Below are 19190 nucleotides of genomic sequence, written 5' to 3'. Positions count from 1 at the left end.
GTGCTCGCTTCTTGATAACATCTTCCTCGCGCGTCGCACTTTGTATGTGCGAGTGAAAGCGCGCGACGGTGAGTCGACGATGGCGGCTCAATCTCGCGTGCGCAAACGGAGGAAGCAGGCCCTATGCCGTCGCGCGCATTGCACCGGAGGAGGGGAGGGAGGTGAGCGTTGTCTTGGTCGCGCGCGTCCCGAAGGCATCTTGAAAGCGACCTGCTTTCGGCGCACTGTCTAGGCGGGTCGATGGCTCGTAGTTTTGCGAGCGCTGTGTTCCCACCGCTCAGCTTGCATTGAAGCGATAGATAGCACGAAGGTCACTTCGCTCTTGCTGCTGCCGCGGTTTGTCGAGGTATCCTTTTGATAGCGAGTGTCCGCGGTAATCGAGTGTGATGTATTCGGCTTGCCTGTGCGCGCTGGCATCGTGCTGGGTAATTTAGACACTAAGCGAATGCTTGCAACGAAGCGCCCTAATCCGGCAGCTGTGTATATAATGTGATCGCGCGAACCTTGTGCATACGATTTACGATGTGGACAGTGTAGGCTTCTAGGAGCACCGAGAGCCAAAGTGTGCGCTATAGCGCCCATACGCACGCATACGCTATAGTACCCATACGAAGTGAAACGTCACTTAAATTTTTGGTGCAATGGTGTTACTGGATCCTTTAAAAAGCTCGAAGAAATGATAAATATGATTGGGCTGATCCTTTACAGTGCCATATAAGAGCTCCGTAAAGCCGTCAGCACGCTTAACACGAACGCTCCGCAGCGTGGGGCTTGGACCGGCTTAGACTGACGCCAGCGCCGCGAAGTGCTTGGTTCTGTTATCTCGATATGTTTGCGGCGGCTTACGATAGCTGGAGCGCAGCTCAATTTGACTGCTCGTCTTCTGTTTCACTGGTGGCTGACCGCCAGGGAGAGTGCACTACCTTGACATCTCCGTTTCGCCATGTTTTACTCGTGGCTACGGTGTCACGCGCGTCCAACAAACACGAAGAGGTTTGCTTATCTCGGCAATGCAAAATAGCGGGCGACAGCTCGCGCGCCTTTAGAGTGTGGCCTCAAAGCTGGCGCTTTACGGTAATGATAAATAAGAATAGGAGAGCAAACGCAGATTTATGGCGTTTGCAAAGGTTGGACAATAAATAAATATGCAAATCCGGTGGCATGATTGTTCGTGTTCGTTTCTTATATTCTTTGACAGCGCGCATGGGACTGCTCTCGCAGGTTAGTGTCTCGCTTCTTGTTTAGTTCACGCTGCACTGGATATCTACTGGAGGACCATAAGGGGTGCCCGTGTCCTGAGCAAGACAGATGCGTGGATGCGATTGAAACTAATCTTTTAATGTTTAGTTATTGACGCAAAGCGCTAAGTGGCATCTATTCGCTTAAGAAACTGGCTTTTTAGTTAACTAAAAAGACTCTGGCCATAGATGAAATGTATAGAAGGATAGCATATCATATCTTCTAAATTCACATAAGGTCAGTCGACGCCCCTTTCGCATCTTGGTGACTTAAGCTGCGGGTTCTCGATCTTATTCACAGTGGCATGCTTGACACTTTGCAATGCGCGTTTCCCATACGAGTTTTTCGCTAGTTTTCAAGAAGGCAAACTGGAGTTGATATTTTCAATGGCTGTATGTTCCTATGGAAAAAGATTGCGCAGAGACACTCAAGACAGCTTACGTGTGGGAATGCGCAAACATGTCATGTAGGGAAGACATAGAGGCTTAGTTGCGGTCTCGAATTGATTTTATTAAATGCGAAGCATTTCATGGCGAACATCTGCCATATTGACAGCATCTATCTATCTATCTATCTATCTATCTATCTATCTATCTATCTATCTATCTATCTATCTATCTATCTATCTATCTATCTATCTATCTATCTATCTATCTATCTATCTATCTATCTATCTATCTATCTATCTATCGATCGATCTATCTCTCTATCTATCTATCTAGCTGCCTACCACCTTGTGCTCACATGGTCGTTTCGTTAACTTGGTAGGCTCCACGCGCCCTGCTTTGCATAACATCGATTCCCACAGGGCATGGTATCTGCCGGCTACGCAGCGAAAATACTTTCAGCAATGGCGCGTGACCTGACATTAGCTCAATGTAATTAATCTGAGTTCACAAGTGCACGCCTTCATACCCTGAACCCTAATTTACAGCTCCGCATTCCGCCCGAGCTTCCACGACGTGACTACACCCTTCTAGTGCGTCTATGGTTTGGAGTAGCATTTTCGAATGCCTACTCTTTCCTTATCGGAATGGCCAACAGCCCACTTTGTGATTTCTGCAGGTGCAATGAAACAATCGAGGACCTTCTTTGTGAGTGCTCTCGTTTCAACCCACAAAGAGCAGTCCTCTCAGCCACCCTAGACAAACTGGACAGGCGCCCAACGACAGAAAACAGGATCTTTGGAAACTGGCCAACGCGAACAGTGCGATCCGCTATGAAGGCGCTGCTACGGTACTTAAAAGACAAGGGACTTTCTGACAAATTGTGACTGCACGCTGTGTGACGTTCGACTGTACAGTGACACTGCGTAAGACTAGGAACGCCTTTGCGGGATGCGTGGCAATGCCTACAGAACCAGTTCGTGTGTACGAGCGTGTGTGTGTGTGTGTTTAGGTTTTATTTTCTTTCTTTTCCTTCTCTCTCTCACCTATCGCATCCCCTTGCCCCTCCCCCAGTACAGGGTAGTCAACCGGAGATAATCTCTGGTTAACCTCCCTGTCTTTTGCCTTTCTTTCTCTCTCTCTCTCTCTCTCTTTACTTTTTCGAATTTTAAGCACCACGCGCACACATACAGACACGCGTCTATGAATCAGCCGGAACGTTGTAGGATGAACGGTCGCGTCACAATTTCGGTACGAATGGCACCACATGAAGGTCGGTCAGTGGCGGCTATATATAGGCGAACGACATGTATAGGATTGTGTGAAGTGGCGGTGCTTGGCTTGCCATGTCCGCTTACGGCAATCCTACGGCCACTTGATGACGTCACCCTTTTTGTTGGCCATCGCTGGGAGCCAAAAACGTAAACGAGCTGAGTTTAAGCATAAATACAAAATATGGACAAACCAGTCCCGGTTTGTACTAGGAATAATGGCAGAAACACCTGTCGGCTGCTAAAGCAGTAATAACACACGAAAAACTACATGGTGCAAAGTACCATTTGCCTGAATAGCGGTCTAGAAGCGCGTGCTTGCGCCATGTACGCTGTTCACAGCGTCCATTCACTCAGGCAGCGAATTGTAGAGTGCGTTCACGACCTCGCCGCTCGCCCGCAGGAGGCTTCCATTCTTGTTTTATGTCAATCCAGCGCTGGTGCGCCGTGGTGTAACTCGACCCCAAGAGCCTCGGAAGCCTGAACTTCATCATTCCCCAAACATTTTCGATTATGTTTAGATCGGGGCTGCGGTTCCGCCACTGAAGCTGCATGGCCGCTTGGTCATGTAGAGTTATGCGCTGCTTGTGTGGTGTAGATAGGGGCGCGGTCGTGCTGAAACCAGAAGAATCCCTCTGGGAAGGGCCCATCTATACGTATAGCATGATCACGTACTCCAATCTTTCCACGTAGGTATCAGCTGCCATACTGTTGGGAATTCTGTGGATTTGCCCTAGGCCCTAGTAGCTGACCGCACCCTACACGTTCACGGCTGTGCGTCCGCTTGTGCGCACGTCCCAGACGAACCGCTCATTGTTCCTAAAAAAAAGCGACGTGTTGTACGGACCACATTGGTATAAAATGGGGATAAAAAGGACTTACCCGTAGTGTTCAGGGGGCCAACCTCTCTGGCTTTGGTCCCACCGAGTTTTTTATAAAAAGTTGATTCGTCAGTGAAAACGACGTGTCTCCAGTGTTCCGGTGTCCAGTCGTCATGCTCTTGTGCGAGCTGGAGTCGCTGATGGCGATGCGACGCCTCAAGCACTGGTTTCCTCGCGGCAACGTGGCTTAGGATGCCCGCTGTATGCGGTCTTCTGCGCACAGTGTCCGCACTAACGTGCAGACTAAGCTCATCGCGTATTCCGCGCGCTGTGAGGAAGGGGTCGTCGACCGAAGCAGCGACAATGAGAAGCCCTTCTTTTGTGGTTGCTGCCCGCTCCTGAACTGCGCGTGCAGCATCGTCTATCCGGTCTTCATCTCTGAATGCCAGGATAATTATGTTAATGGTGGAAACGGGCCGCTCCACTGCAGCAGCTATTTCTTGTTGGGACACTGTGCGAGCCATGTAAACTATATCGAGGCGCTCTTCTCTCAGTACTCTTCGAGGCATCTTTAGCAGATAATTCGTAGATGCATGGTTTTATATCGCCTCAGATCTAACGCCATTTCAAACTATCGTATATTTCATTGGCTGTCGCCGCGCTAGTATTGGCACTAGCACTATCACGCTGTTCGATCTCGCTAGCTGCCTAACAAGGCGCTACTTCGTGCTTTATCACCCAGGGTTTGTGCCCGTGATGAATTTCGTATTCGAGCAACGCCAATTCACAGAAATCTTTCGTCTTGATCACAATCTGCGCGCAAAATAATGTGCCATGCATGTCAGAGGCACTTTGCCAAGATGCCATGACAGTACCCTGACACGAGTGCGTGACCACAGTTTACATTGACCGCAGTCTACACCAAAGTGCAATCTTCTATAGGCCAACCGGTGTTCTCCATCGGCTTGTACCCTTAGACTCGTTGCATCGATGCCCAGAGTCTTCCTAGTTCGAATAATAATGTCGCCACGGCGCCTAAATGGGTATGGTAATTACCTGTTGGGCCTGGAAGACGCGGGTTCGATTCTGGCATCGGCGGTCGCATTTTGATGGAGGCAAAATACTAGAGGCCAGTGTTCTTTGATGTGTTAGTGCATGTTAAAGAACGACATGTGGCCGAAGTTATCCGGAGTCCTTTACTACGGCATCCACAGCCTGAGTCACATTGGGGCATTAAGTCTCATAAAATCAAACAAAGTTTGCCTAAAGAGACAGTTTCTTATCCGACAACATGCCACTTAGCGCTTTTCACCAATAACTAGATATTAAAAGCTTAGTTTGAATCGCATCACGCGTCTTTCTTCCTCAAGACACGCGCAGCTCTTACGCCCCGACATCGGATCTCCAGTGCAGCGTGGACTAAACAGGAAGCCAGACACTAACCTGCGAGAGCACTCCGATGCGCGCTATAAGAGCATATAGGAAATGAAGAACACTAACAACTATGCCACCGGACTTGCACAATTTTTTATTATCCAACGTTTAGAAGCGCCACAAACCTGCGTTTTCTCTGCTTTTCCCATATATCATTTCCTCAAAGCGCCAGCTTTGAGGCCAAGCTGAAAAGGCACGCGAGCTGTCACCCTCCATTTCGCTTTGCCGAGATAAACTAACCGCAACGTGTTTTCCGGACGCGCGTGACCCCGTAGCTACGAGTGACGGACATGTCAAGTGAGCACACTCTCCCCGCAGGTCAGGCTCAAGCGAAAGATAAGACGAGCAGTCAAATCGAGCAGCGCTCCAGCTATCGTAAGCCGCCGCAAACATAGCGAACTGACAAAGCACAACAGTTCGCGGCACTGGCGTCAGTCTAAACCGGTCCAGGCAACGCTGCGGAGCGCGTTCGTGTTAAGCGTGCAGTCAGCTATAACATTGCCTGTATAATATGTATTGAGGCATGGACGCAGAGTTGCGTCTCTGTCAAGCAACACCGTAACAAAGCTGCCTTGACTGATTTTTGGGACTTCGAACGCTCTGTGTGGTAAACTGTATGCCCTTCATATTGCTGTCGAGTCTGGCGAAATGCTCCCTGTATTAGTGGCGCTGAATGGTGCCGTTTCCGCAGCTTTGATATAATAAAGTCACGTAGATTGCTAGGAACAAAAAGTCTGGTTTAATTCGTCACCCATCGCCTAAGGGCTAAAGCGCTAAGACAGAAGGGGTACAAATCGAAAGGTGTAATACGTTTCTTCGTCATCTTACGCTTGCGCACCTTATGTTGGAGCCGCACACTGCAGCCTTTTTGCAAGTACTGACATTTTCGGAAGACCCCAACTGCTTTTGAAGGCGGAGTCTTTAAGACAGTAGTTTATGACCGTTCTGAAACTCGGTAATATGGGGGAGCCGTGTACTTCTGTTTACATATCGAGTGGCAGGGGTGTTCTGGACAGGCTAACAAATGCGTCGCGTACGACAAGCCCTTGAATGCCGACGCCTTTACAGTGAGGATTCTCAACAGTGTAGTATGCGAAACTGAATGTGGCATGGTAATCAATGTCTACATTAAGAAGCATCGTGCACAATAGTACATGGCAGGGCTAATTTCAGGCGTATAACCTGTTAGTACGTGTTCAACAGGGCACCTTTCGTTCTGTGGTCGAGCAAGTTGAGAATACTCCCAGTAGCCGCTAACTTCAATCTGAACACAAGAACATATGCGGCTTAAAGCTCTGCTTTGACAGAGAAAAAGAGAGTGAGACAGTAAAGAAAAACACCCGATCTAACATTTCGATGCATATTCGTGACTTGGACTCTAAAAATGAAGCTGTTTTCTAACGACAACCCACGCATCTTTTCATAATATAAGCTATTCTTTTCAAGGAATGATTCCCCCCAAGGTATGTCATCTAGGTACTTTCAGTATCCAAAGAGTGCGCTTGCATCAGTCTACTGAATCTCAACGAGAGATTCTTATTTATTTTATGGCCGTTTCAGAATCGACCATAGAGACATAGCAAAGCATTATGACCAACTTTCTGTGACCGCGGCTGCGGTGCGGATACCGTCAATTTGCTCGTATTGTAATGGGGAATTTTAGCAAATGTACGGGTCAACTACACATGAAACATATTCTTCACTGTTATCTGGGCCCTAGTTTTACATACAGTTGCATATTATCGTCTTCAACCATTCAAGTAAGATGACAGTCCCGTGGCAAATATGAGTCTATTCCGAACTCAGTCAGGCAGAAATATTTGCGCGAAATAGCTCAATACGACCCTCAATATTCTTTAATTAGAGTAGAGCTAGTTGCGCAAAAATCAAGGTCATTTGGCAGCCTTGTTCTCCACGCAGATTCTGCAAATTGACAAAGTTTGCATTCCTGTTCCAGCTACGAAACATGGTCCTTTATTGGAAGAACACACTGTTCCATTTATTGGGCTTGAAGAGACGACAAAACGCGCACAATTTCGCTTATCCTCAGGTTCTGTGGTGCCGGTGTGGCCGCTCGTGACTCATCCCACTTATGAAGAACCGGTCCGAACTGCCACTTGTCAGGATGGCCGACGTGGATGTCTGGCAGCCCGCTGGTGCTCCATTGAAAAGGAGGCAGCATTTCCCATGTTGGTCCACTGATAGCAACAAACTCTGATGACGCGAAAAGATCCTGGTTTGTCACCTGCGCACGAACGCAAGATGTTTTACAACTTGAAGTGGAGGCACGAAAAGACTTTTGAACGAAATAATGCCTTATATGGGAGCAGCTGGTTTGTGTAGAAATCATGACTATTATGATATCATTGATGGTGGTTGTGGCGCAGTTATACCTTTGGCCAAAATGTGCCAGAACTATAGTTCATTTGGAATAAAATGAAGCTTTAACGTAGGATATATAAATAAGAATTAAGGTTTAGTAACGCATGTCTTGGAGAAACATTAGAGTACACAGAAGAAACTAAAAGCTATCGCGCACAGCTTGGTTTGTAGTCTAAGTTCAGTAAAAATATTGTGCAAAACAAGTACAGCAGAAGTAAATCACATCGACGGGCATCGACGGGCAAAATTTCGTTACAATTAAAGGCTTTATTGCTTATAAACATTCAGGCAGAAAGACGCACGGTGCAGTGAGTTTAGGATAGTAAAGTGGTGCGCCTAGTCGGTGTGAGAATTTAACTCTTTCATCCTTCCTGTTTATAATCTCTGCTCCTTTCTTTGTAAATTTAGCGCTGTCATTCGCACAAAATATGAGATGTCTGTAGTATGTTTAAAATGCTAGTGTCTTTTAGAAACGAGAAAAGCATATAATGACTGCGTCCGTGACAATTAGTTGCCTTTATTTTGCTAAGCGCGAGCAGGATAATTGAAATAGCTTGCGCCATCCGTGCCTCGAATGGGCAACGTCTGCATTAACCTACATATGTCTCGACTGGCAAAAATCCGGCGGGCACGCATCATCTTTCACTAAGCTTTTGTTAGCGTTTCAAAAAGTAAAGTGCACCGGGTGCTGTGGCTTAAAACCAGAGTTTTGAAAGCTGTTTCCAGCAAACAGCAGCGTGTCTGCAGCTGTGGAGAAGGTAGGCTCAGGTTGGTGTCCATAACAGGGCGAGGCCTCTCACAGTTTTATTGCGATCTGCATATATATATATATATATATATATATATATATATATATATATATATATATATATATATATATATATATATGAGAGAAAGGAAACCCAGGTTCCTGGCTTTTATTAGTCATGCCATAAGAATCCAAAAAACAATGACACCACGAACATCATAACGGTAAATACTTGTACTTGATTGAACGTAAGAAATGGTAAGTGTACGGCAATGAACCTGATCAGAAAATGCTAGGCTGAAGGCGGAATACGAACCTATGTTTTTTTTTTATTTCACGTCCAATGCTCTTACCAAGTGAGCCGCCACGGCACCGTTTCCCCATCCAATTTCTGGTTAGTTCTGTTTCTCTACTAAAATTAACCCTGCGAGTGCTAGCCAGCGCCAGCACGCACGGCTTGGCGGCCGATGCGGAACGACAACAACGTTCCACAGCCGTAGTCATGCCGTCGTCGCCACGCCTTTAACGCCAACCGAGTGACCAAAGTTGTCTAACAGCTTAGGCCACTAAGTAGGTGCTCGTGGTCGTGATGCCATCGTGTTCGTCGCATCATCGTTATTCTAGATTCGTGATGAACTTCTAGTCATGCCGTCATCGTCACGCCATCATCGTTCTATAGCACTCTTGCATTCATTGTGATGCTATCGTCGCGAAACTGTAGTCGTTCCATCATCGTCACTTCAGCGTTGTCCGATGTCATCATGCCGCCACTGTCACATCCTCTTCGCCATACAGTTGTCGTCATGCATTCGCTGTTATACCGTTGTCGCAATGCCATCGTGGCCATTCCATCATCGTCAGTCCAACTTTCTTGTCTGGCTCTTGCCATGGCGCTGTCGTCATGGCATCCTCTTCACGGAGTCGTCGTAATGCAATGGTTGTCATGTTGCCTCCGTCAAACAGCTATTCTTACCGTCGTCACCACTTAAGAAACATCGTCGCGTTGTCTTACTGGCTTCGCCATTCCATCGGCGTCATTTTTTCTTCATGCTAATGCAATCATGCCATCGTCACTCAATCGTGATTATGCGGCCGTTGTATTACCATCGTCGTCATGATAACCTCCTGGTCGTTTCATTGTCGTCATTCCAATTTCGTGATCAGATTCTCGTCATACCGTCATGTTGATGCAGTCATCGTCACGCCATCGTCACTACACACTCGCTGTCAACCCGTTGTCCTGACGCAGCCGTCATCACGCTGTCCTCATTAAGCCATCGTCATTGTTTCACAACCTTCACTTCATTGTCATCATACCGTCGTTGTCCAACCGCCGTCCCCTGTCCATTGATGTAATTCCTTCTTCGTCTTGCGATGGTATCACTATTTCTAGTAGACGAGGATCGTCTGCGGTGACGGCGGACGCGACACCGTCGCACTTTGGCGGCGGCCTCTCTGGTTGAGTTGTCTTTCACCATTTGTTTTAGGACTTTCCGCTCTGTCTTGTGTCTCGGGCGGTCTTTCAACGATGCTTCATGGGGACCAGAGCAATTGGCACACTTGAAGTGAGTCGTATGGCAAGCATCAGCGCTGTGCTGCTCAGAACATCTTGCGCACACGGTCGAATTTTTGCATATGCCGCTTACATGCCCGATCTTGAAACAATTACGGCACTGGAGTGGTCTTCGAACAAACGGTTGCACTGGATGACGAAAAAATCCTACTTCCACGTGGGACGGCAAGATACCTCCCTTGAAAGTTATCCTCACAGAGTGTGAATACCCTAGGTGACGGATTTCAACTATAGTTACATCTGCTGTGGCGGGTTTGACCAAAATAGGCAGATCATTGTCGTCGATTGAGTCATCGACATCATAAATCACACCTGATATAGTATTGCTGTCCTGTGGTATTATGGTGCGAACATCTATCTTGCCCAGGACTTTCACTGTACTCAAGATATCCAATGCTTCTCTGTTCTTGACATCAACCGCGAGAATGTTCTTACGGGTGTTAATTCTCATATCCGTAATCTCATTTGGAACAAGAGCCTCCAATGTCACAGATATGGCTTGCCTGTTTAGCCGATTCAGATTGTCGGTAGGCGTCTCGGGCAAGATGGTATGAGCCGTGTCATTGGCCTTTGCTGCCGCCATCTTCCTTGTTGAAGGCAAGGAAGCCGTGACGATTCTCCTCTTTCCTTTTTGCCTCACAACTGTCAAGTAGTCGCCGACATCCGACAGATCTTCTTCTGAAGCAGAGTAATACAGCAAGGTGTCCTCACTGCCTGTGTCGCTCATCAGGTGTTTGCGCTTCCTTGGAGCGCTTGACGCTGTGACGTCGGTCTCCTCCGGACGTCTAGCTTACTCCGCTTCCATCGCCGAAGGTCTCGGGAGCAGCGCCTCCCGAAAACACGCAAGAATACACGCAAAATGAGAGCAGTAGAAAACGGGGTTCCACACAAGAGCCACTTCTTCATCTTCTTCGCAAGACAGACGCTCCTTCCTAATGCTAGTGCTCCCGAGGCGCTCACCCACACTAACAACACGGTGTCTGGAGACGCAGTGAATAGCTCTACTGCAAACGACTGGCCTGCACTTCCGACATTAAGTCCTCCAGCCCAACAAAGGTTGACGGTGGACTACCGACGCACCGATGAGGGCACAGATCACGTGCGAGGTCCCCCAAGACAAGCAAGTAATCGCCATAATAAAATCTCTAACGAAAGTCATTCGCGTGTTGATAAATGACATGCAGACACCATCGGCTCGAGGTGCACTACAAGTGCTGAGCGGCCTGCATGAGGTTCTTGCGAGCCTCGAGTAGCAAGCAGAATGGCTCTACCGCGTCAGCCGTTCTTCAGACAAATCAAGGAAGCATCTATTATGCAATGGAATGCCCGTGGCCTGAAATCCCGCGTTGATTTTCGTCATTACGTTTTCACCAATCGATTCCCCATTGTTGTCGTCTGTGAACCGAAGCTACAGAAACCCGTCCGGATCTCACGCTATGAACCTCATGTGTCCTCGCCTTGTAATAACATTAGCAAAGTGATCATCTACACACGGTGTGGACTGACTTACGTTGTTCATCCAGTGCGCCCACATGACAGTAATCAGCATGTGTGTGTGACCGTGAAAAAACAAAAACTTGCGTTCACTTTAACGGGCGCTTACCTTTCTCCATCGAGGCGTTTCGACAGGCAGAGACTGAGTGACATTATAGTTGCGACACCTGGTCAATGGATTGTTGTTGAGGACTTCAACGCGCATCATTCACTTTGGGGAAGCAACAAGATAAATTCCAAAGGAAGAAACTTCGTGTCCTTTGCTTGCGACCATGAACGTTGTTGTCTAAATGATTGTAGTCCAACGTTTCTACGCGGCCGGACGTACAGCAGTTGTTTAGACTCAACTTTTGTTTCGTGACGCCTCACTCGCTGCGTCCATTGGTTCGCAGGTATAGAAACCCACGGAAGCGACCACATTCCTACCTACCTGAAGATAAAAGGACTCACCAAATCCGTTCGATCAAATTTTAAACAAACAATAGATTGGCCCGTGTTAAGTCACTTATGGAAGACGCATGCCACAAAGGCATTTCGTCGACACTAGAACTTGAGATCGTCAAGGCTATGCAGGATGCTATGCATTCATTTCGGCCATTAGAGAAATACACATATTTTGATTCGGAAATACAGAGCCTCCGTGAAATCCACTGTCGAGCGGAGCGACGGTACAGAGTGGCCAAATCGTTCTACGACCTTACAGAGGCCAGACCAATTCAAAAGAAAATTCAGCGCCGCCTTGCTGTACTGAAACATCAACGCTGGAAATCGTTTTCTGAGTCTCTCGACCCGCGTAAACCTCTGTCGGTTTTCTGGAGAACACTCCCTAGACTCCGAACAGCTCCACAACAGCGTCGTCCATTTAAGTCTCTAGCCCTACATCAAGGACGCCGAGAAGTCGAGGTAGCCGAAGATTACTGCGCAAGGACCACGGGTCCAGCACTCGCGTATTCACCTTGCGCACCTATTTCCATTGTCCCCCCTTGCTCCAGAGATCCTCGTATGGACGCTCCTTTCTCCATCGAAGAACTGGAGGCCGCACTTGCTGGGTGCAGGCCCTACTCAGCCCTACCCTTTTCAACCTGGTGCTCGTTGGCCTCGCTGATTCGTTACCGCAAACCGTTCAGCTTTCCGTATATTTGCATATGAGTTTCAGGCGTGACACGTGTACAAGTCCGCGCACGACTTCAGGAAGCCTCCATGGCTGTGACAAGACACCTTAGAAGACAAGGCCTGCAGCTTTCCGCTGAGAAATGTGCACTCGTTCCTTGCACTCGCAAAGCGATGGCCCCGTATGCTTTGAGGATTAATGACCTAATTATACGATATAGACGAACGCACCGATTTCTTGGCGTCATCATTGATAGAGACTTGTCTTGAAGCTCATCACATCTCGTACATGACGAAGCGCTTGGCCGCCATTGTGGACCTTGCGTTTCTTGGTGGGAAGTCGCAACAGTACCGTCAATGTTGCAACTATATAAAGCACTGTTTTGGGGCTTCCTGCGGTACCAGCTTACCTGTACTAGAAAACACTTGCACTACGAATATCCGCAAGCTTCAGAGCGTGCAAGCCCAAACACTCAGGACTTATCTCGGTCTCCCCAAAACTACGTCATCTATTGCGACAGTGGCCATAGCCAGAGACGCTCCTTTCGCCGTCTACATGGATACAGATGTCCTGAGAGCACACATCCGACATCTGACTCGGATTCCCTGCCACTATCTTGCTTGCTTGCCAGCTAAAAGGCAACTTTCAACTTTTGCCAAATCTATTGTAAGACATCAGTCCTACTTGCCATCAGAATTTACGCCCGCTACACGATTATCAGGTCCTTTGTGGTGTCTGCACCGGCCGCAAGTGCAATTGATAATTCCAGGAATCAGAAAGAAAGCTGAAGCGCCACTGCAAGCTTTGAAACAAGCAGCCTTGGAGCACATTCACAACGTGCACAGATTCCGGCGACATGTATACACAGATGGTTCAGTAAAACTGAACAGCTCTGCTGCTGCACTCATCATCCCGGCAAAATCTGACGAAATCAAATTAAGAATTTCATGTTTGACCACGTTGACGGGTGCAGAACTCGCGGCGCTTCGTGCTGCACTCGATTTCATTAAGCAGAAGCCACCGCAACAATGGACAGTCTTTAGTGACTCCAAGGCAGCCCTTCAGTGCATACGAAGCCCAATGCGCCCCGGACCCAGTGAACAAGTGGCCTCAGAAATTCGGCACATATATCATCAATGCCATGACAAACGACATAAGGTAATCTTTCAGTGGCTTCCAGGACATTGTAACATCAGCGGGAATGACCACGCCGACGAAGCCGCCCGATCTGCGCATGAAAGTGGTCAACGAGTCTTCATTCCGCTTTCGCGAACAGACGCCGCGGCTGGGATGCGATTGATCTCCCGTGACTGCACTTTGTCCCTATGGGACTTAAATGTTTTCACCAGGTGTCGGTTGCGTTCGTTGTCTCCGGACATACAGATGCACCTCCCGCCTTGATTACCACGACGTGGACAGACCGTGCTCTACCGTTGACATATACAACATCGACGAGACGCTCGCACATATTATCTGTGTCTGCCCGCGTTATAGTGCTCAGAGATGAGTGATGTGCAAAGTACCGGACCAGTTGGACAATCGTCCACTATCAGAACTAAAAGCTTTAGGTAAATGCTCCGAAAGAACATCCGTGTTGAAGGCCTTACTCGCGTTATTAGATTCCTGCGGTCTACGGGGCTTCACGACAGACTCTAAGAATGCCGCCCCCTACCGCTCTTTAGTGTACGCGCTTTGTTCGTGCTTGTCTCTCTTTCTTTCTAGCTCCCCTTTCAGCTCTGTTTCTCTTTTTATTCCCCTTAACCCTTTCCCCTGCGCAGGGTAGCCAAGCGGAACTTCTCTGGTTAACCTCCCTACCTTTCTCGGCATTACCTTATCTCTCTCTCTTCGTCATTGCATCGCTGTTACTTCGTCGTCGTCATGCCGTCGTACTTACGGACGATTTTGACAAACGAGTGTCACACAAAAGTGTGCTTATGTCAGAGACAATGTTGTCGCACATAGCCGAAGAAAGCGAAGTCTCAGAATGACCACTACAGATTCTGAACACAGTGCGTCACTACATTGCTTGAATGCTCCTCGTATAACCGTCGAGAGTCTTCGTGAAATGGCTTCTGTCGCATTCTTTTTTTTTCTCGTTCTGCATTGTGCAGAGGTTTCCGAGTACAAAAAATTGTGAAAGGAAACATGGTTTGCAAGTTAATCAACGTGAAGCTCTAAAGCAAAACGCAGGAGTTTGTGTTCACTGAATTCCTCTTGTCATCAGGTTAGTTCCATTTTACGTATGATTGGTTCCAAGCAACACTGATGGACTCCCTTTGCAGCTTCGCACTGCATCGACAAGGATGTGGGTCTTTTATTTCATTACTTTTGTGGGCCTTCAACAGCTATTGTGCCATGTTTTCATGAGTATTGTTACCAAGAAGTTATCCTGCGGAAATAGGGTAAGCTCTTGTGGCGTCCCAAGCTACAGAACAAACGAGGCGGTGGCCTGCTTCGCATTGTTTATTTGTTGTGGTGAACTGAGACACAATCTTTCAAACCCGTCATGTTGTCTAGAAACTAGAGAACCCTGCTTTCAATGGCTGTGTTTAGGAAAACAGAATTCTCCGTAAACACCTGTCTTACCTTCGTATCGATACCGCCAACAGCCTGTCGATTCATTCCTGGTGCGTCGTACTTGCCCCACGGGCAAAGTAGGTCATTGCGCGCAGAGATGGCAAACGTCGGATTGTATGGCGGCGTGCAGTTGCAGCGTGACAAAGGGTCATTCTTGTAATCGTTGTACCTGCATAAATTGGACGATGCCATCGCATTCCGTTTACACGTAGGCGAACCTAGGTCAACTTATGCACGCGACTCCGCATGGCAGATCGTCATCACCAAAACAATGGAAAGAGACTTACTCAGCTTCATGACTAGTAAGCAGAGATTCCATCAAAAAATTGTCACAGATTCACGGCGACATAAATTTATACTAGCTCTTCCATACCTCATGTAGGCGGTAACAGAATCCAAGTCCTTTAGTTTGGTGTGGTCTCTTCTGAACAACTTTGCACGAGGGCAGTTCTCGTATGTGTAGTAGTCACCATACTCTTTCACTTTGGCTGGTTGACCGGAGATTTCAAATATGTCATCGAAATAGCTGAAGAAGAGGGAAAAAAACATTTGGGTATAAATGATACCTCTGAAACAACATCATATAAGCGGCACAAAAATACTTTGGATACGTATGCGAGATTCAAACAATAAACTTCGCGTTTCCCGACTAGATACTAAATTTTATTGAATCAGAAGCTTATTTAGTTTGACACTGAATGTATGTATGCAAGTTTGTTCTTTTAATTTACTGTCTGTGAAAGTAGGCGTTGCAACATGTCACACATTCGGAATGCCACGCGGGCTTACTCTCAGGCACTTTCTATTTAAAATACTAACTCTCCAGCTTCACCATGAATCAGCTTTTAGCAATGTCGAGTTCACTGCACTGCATTTGTGTAATTATAGGAAACCTTGTGGTGTTGCGACTCTCACATTTCGGCAGATTGTGTCGCTGAAAAATTCACCGATGACTACGATGCTCCCGAATGCGAAATTTGAGCGCGGCTCTACGCGTGTTTTCATTTTGCCATATATATATAACCTTCCTTGTGGGGCACGTTTCACATGGAGTGGAGGGCGGCGCGAATGCGTCGCTAATCTGGAGATCGTAAGAGTCTGCGCGTGGGTGACGCGTGCGCGCTATACACAGCAGCCGCCGCCGACAGACCTCCCGCACAACGTGCGCTAATTGGCTCCATCTCGTAGCCATCTTGGCCGCACGAGGCTTTTCTTCTCACGATTTCGCCATACCCTCCTCCGCTTTTCTCCTCGCGTCTTTCATCCGCCGCTGCGCTCCGCGTCCGCTTTCATCTTTCGCTGTGCTCGTCCGCTCAGTTACGCCGACGTCCACACCCGCCGCAAGACCAGCTCCTAAGAGCTGCGCTCGAAATGATGGTGTACCAGGCAGCACGTAATCGATCAATAATAGCCGACGTCTCTAAGAGTTTTCCTGTAGACCATACTGTTTTGCTATATGAGAGGGGGCATGCGCTCAACTACCAGTCGAGAAAACCTATCTTTAGAAACTATCGCATTTCCTAATGCACACCGGAGCATCTTAATTCAAACCACATAGCGCAATCTCTGGAATAAGCGAAAAGCAAAAAGTATAACTTGAACGGGGCATGTTGGCGCCGCCAGAAATTGTTTTGTAGAGAGAGGGGGGGCGGAGCACGCACTTCTCATGGGACGGGAAGGTTGAGGAGGGGAGGAGGCGGCTCGTCAGACCGAATACTAGCACATATATTTTGAGGTTACTACATGAAATTTGCCGCGTTCCAGCACCCCCCTACCTCCACCTCCCACCGTGGAACCTAGTGGTTTTATCGTAGCCATATATAAAGTTGTTCTGAGGTAAACTAAACCCACTTACGCCACGTTGTAGCCGGGCCAGTATTTTTGCTCACGTAATCGTGCACTGAGGTCTCCGTAATGCACAATTCCTCTGTAAATAATTGAAGAAATACGTAAAAAATTGTTCGGAGCATTGAGAGCAGCAGGAAATTATTAGAGTACAAGACGATTTATGGCCAGTAGTTTTGTAGGCCGTAAATATAACAGGAAACATCCGCTGAATAACAAATACGCATGAATTGACGAGCCCAAAGACACCTGAAGAGAGTTCACTCGATGATCCTGAGCGCTCGTTCGAAGAACGATGGCGCAATCGAGAGCATAGACGACACAGAAAGGACGTGCTTATCCCAACGCCAAACTTTGAATGCTGCCACACATAATCATCATCATCGCCATCATCAGCCTGGTTACGCCCACTGCAGGACAATGGTCTCTCCCCTGATTTTCCAACTACCCCGGTCATGTACTAATTCTGGTCATGTTGTTCCTGCAGACTTCTTAATCTCATCCGCCCACCTAGCTTTCTGCTGCCCCTGCTACGTTTCCCTTCCCTTGGAATTCAGTCCGTAACCCTTAATGGCCATCGGTTATCTTACTTTCTCATTACATGTCCTGCCCATGCCCATTTCTTTTTTTTTTCAACTAAGATGTTTCTGACTCGCGTTTGTTCCCTCACCCAATCTGCTCTTTCCTTATCCCTGAACGTTACACCCATCATTCTTCTTTCCATAGCTTGTTACGTGGTCCTCAATTTAAGTAGGACCCGTTTCGTAAGCTTCCGGGTTTCTGCCCCGTACGTAAGCACTGGTAAGACACAGCTCTTATACACTTTTCTCTTGAGGAATAATGACAACCTGCTCTTCATTATCTGAGAATGCCTGCCAAATGCACCCCAGCACATTCCCATTGTTCTGATTATTTCATTCTCATGATCCGGATGCGCGGGCACTACCTGCCCTAAGTAGATGCATTCCCTTACCACTTCAAGTGTCTCGCTACCTATCGTAAACTGCTGTTCTCTTCCGAGACTGTTAAGCATTAGTTTTCTGCAGATTAATTTTTAGACCCACCCTCCCGCTTTGCCTCTCCAGGTCAGCGAGCATGCAGTGCAATAGGTCCCTTGAGTTACTAAGCAAGGCAATATCATCCAGAAATCGCAAGTTACTGAGGTAGTCTCCATTAATGCTTATCCCCAATTCTTCCCAATCCACGTCTCTCAACACCTTCTGTAAACACCCTGTGAACAAACAGCATTGGAGACATCGTATCTCCCTGCCTGACGCCTTTCTTTATTGGGATTTTGTTGTTTTCTTTATAGATGATGATGATGTTTGAGGTTTAATGGCGCAAGGGCCAGGTATTGCCAAAGAGCGCCATGCTAGTGGTAATGGATATGTCGTGGTCTGATGGCTCTGTGAATTTAACGTGACGTGGCTGTAAAGGGGCCTAAAAGAGTTTGTGTAAATTGCATAAAAATTTCACGTAATAAAAGTATCGCAATGATTAATGACATGTACTATGATCACTAAAATGCATTAAAAAAGAATGATGCGTTATATAAAATATGCGAGATGCTAAACTTGTCTAAGAGCACTACTGCCTCACCAGAGCCCTTGAAACGCAAGGGCCTAGAGGCTTGTGCTATACGAAATAGCTATCACAGCGGCATCCACTGGAGAGAGGAGACGCTATGAAAGTATAGGGCTAATTACATGTAACACAACATCTTTCAGGAAGTCTAGGACTGCGTTAGTGTCAAAGAGTGTTTCTGGGCCCAGTAATATTACAGGATGAAGGGGAACGTGATGCCGGTATGCTAACGGAAAATGTTTCTGTCAGATTCGGCTTTTCGACACTCCAGGAAGACATGGAGGACGGTCAGCCTCTCCCCGCATTTCCATAGGTTGGGGGCTCATTTCCAGTGCGTAAAAAATTGCCTAAATTGGTTGGGGGCTCATTTCCAGTGCGTCAATGTGTGTCCTATTCTTAGACGGCAGAATAGGACATCTGTGCGGCGTGATTTTGTTGCAGAAGGCCAGAACCCTAATTGTGGCTTTATTACGTGCAGTTTATTATTTGTTTCCATGTCCCACGAGCGTTGCCAGTAGTTTCGCAGTTCTCTGCGCAAGAAGGGCCTCAGATCTGTGACAGGGACTGCAGCGGTAGGATTTACAGAATACGATGCAATTGATATGGCCATCTGGTCCGCCAGAACATTGACTTCTATGCCCCTATGACCCGGCACCCAGCATATGATGACATGCTGGTTACATATATACGTTTTACATAGGACGGAATATAGTTCATTGGTTACT

At 47.4% G+C, this 19190-nt stretch overlaps 1 protein-coding gene across 1 annotated transcript in view; it reads right to left on the bottom strand.

The window, feature by feature from the left end:
- Window positions 1–7114: 7114 nt before the first annotated feature.
- Window positions 7115–19190, bottom strand: part of LOC142586817 (putative phospholipase B-like 2) — a 270042-nt gene continuing 257966 nt past the window's right edge. The window contains exons 9-12 of the mRNA XM_075697683.1: window positions 16892–16963; window positions 15410–15562; window positions 15046–15205; window positions 7115–7396 (exon numbers count right to left, since the gene is read on the bottom strand). Coding sequence (XP_075553798.1) covers window positions 7151–7396; window positions 15046–15205; window positions 15410–15562; window positions 16892–16963 — 631 coding nt within the window. The 3' untranslated portion in view covers window positions 7115–7150. The remainder of the gene's footprint in view (window positions 7397–15045; window positions 15206–15409; window positions 15563–16891; window positions 16964–19190) is intronic.

This window comes from Dermacentor variabilis, chromosome 7 (genome assembly GCF_050947875.1).
Source record: "Dermacentor variabilis isolate Ectoservices chromosome 7, ASM5094787v1, whole genome shotgun sequence".
Classification (NCBI taxonomy): domain Eukaryota; kingdom Metazoa; phylum Arthropoda; class Arachnida; order Ixodida; family Ixodidae; genus Dermacentor; species Dermacentor variabilis.
This window is presented reverse-complemented; position numbering and strand designations above follow the sequence as displayed.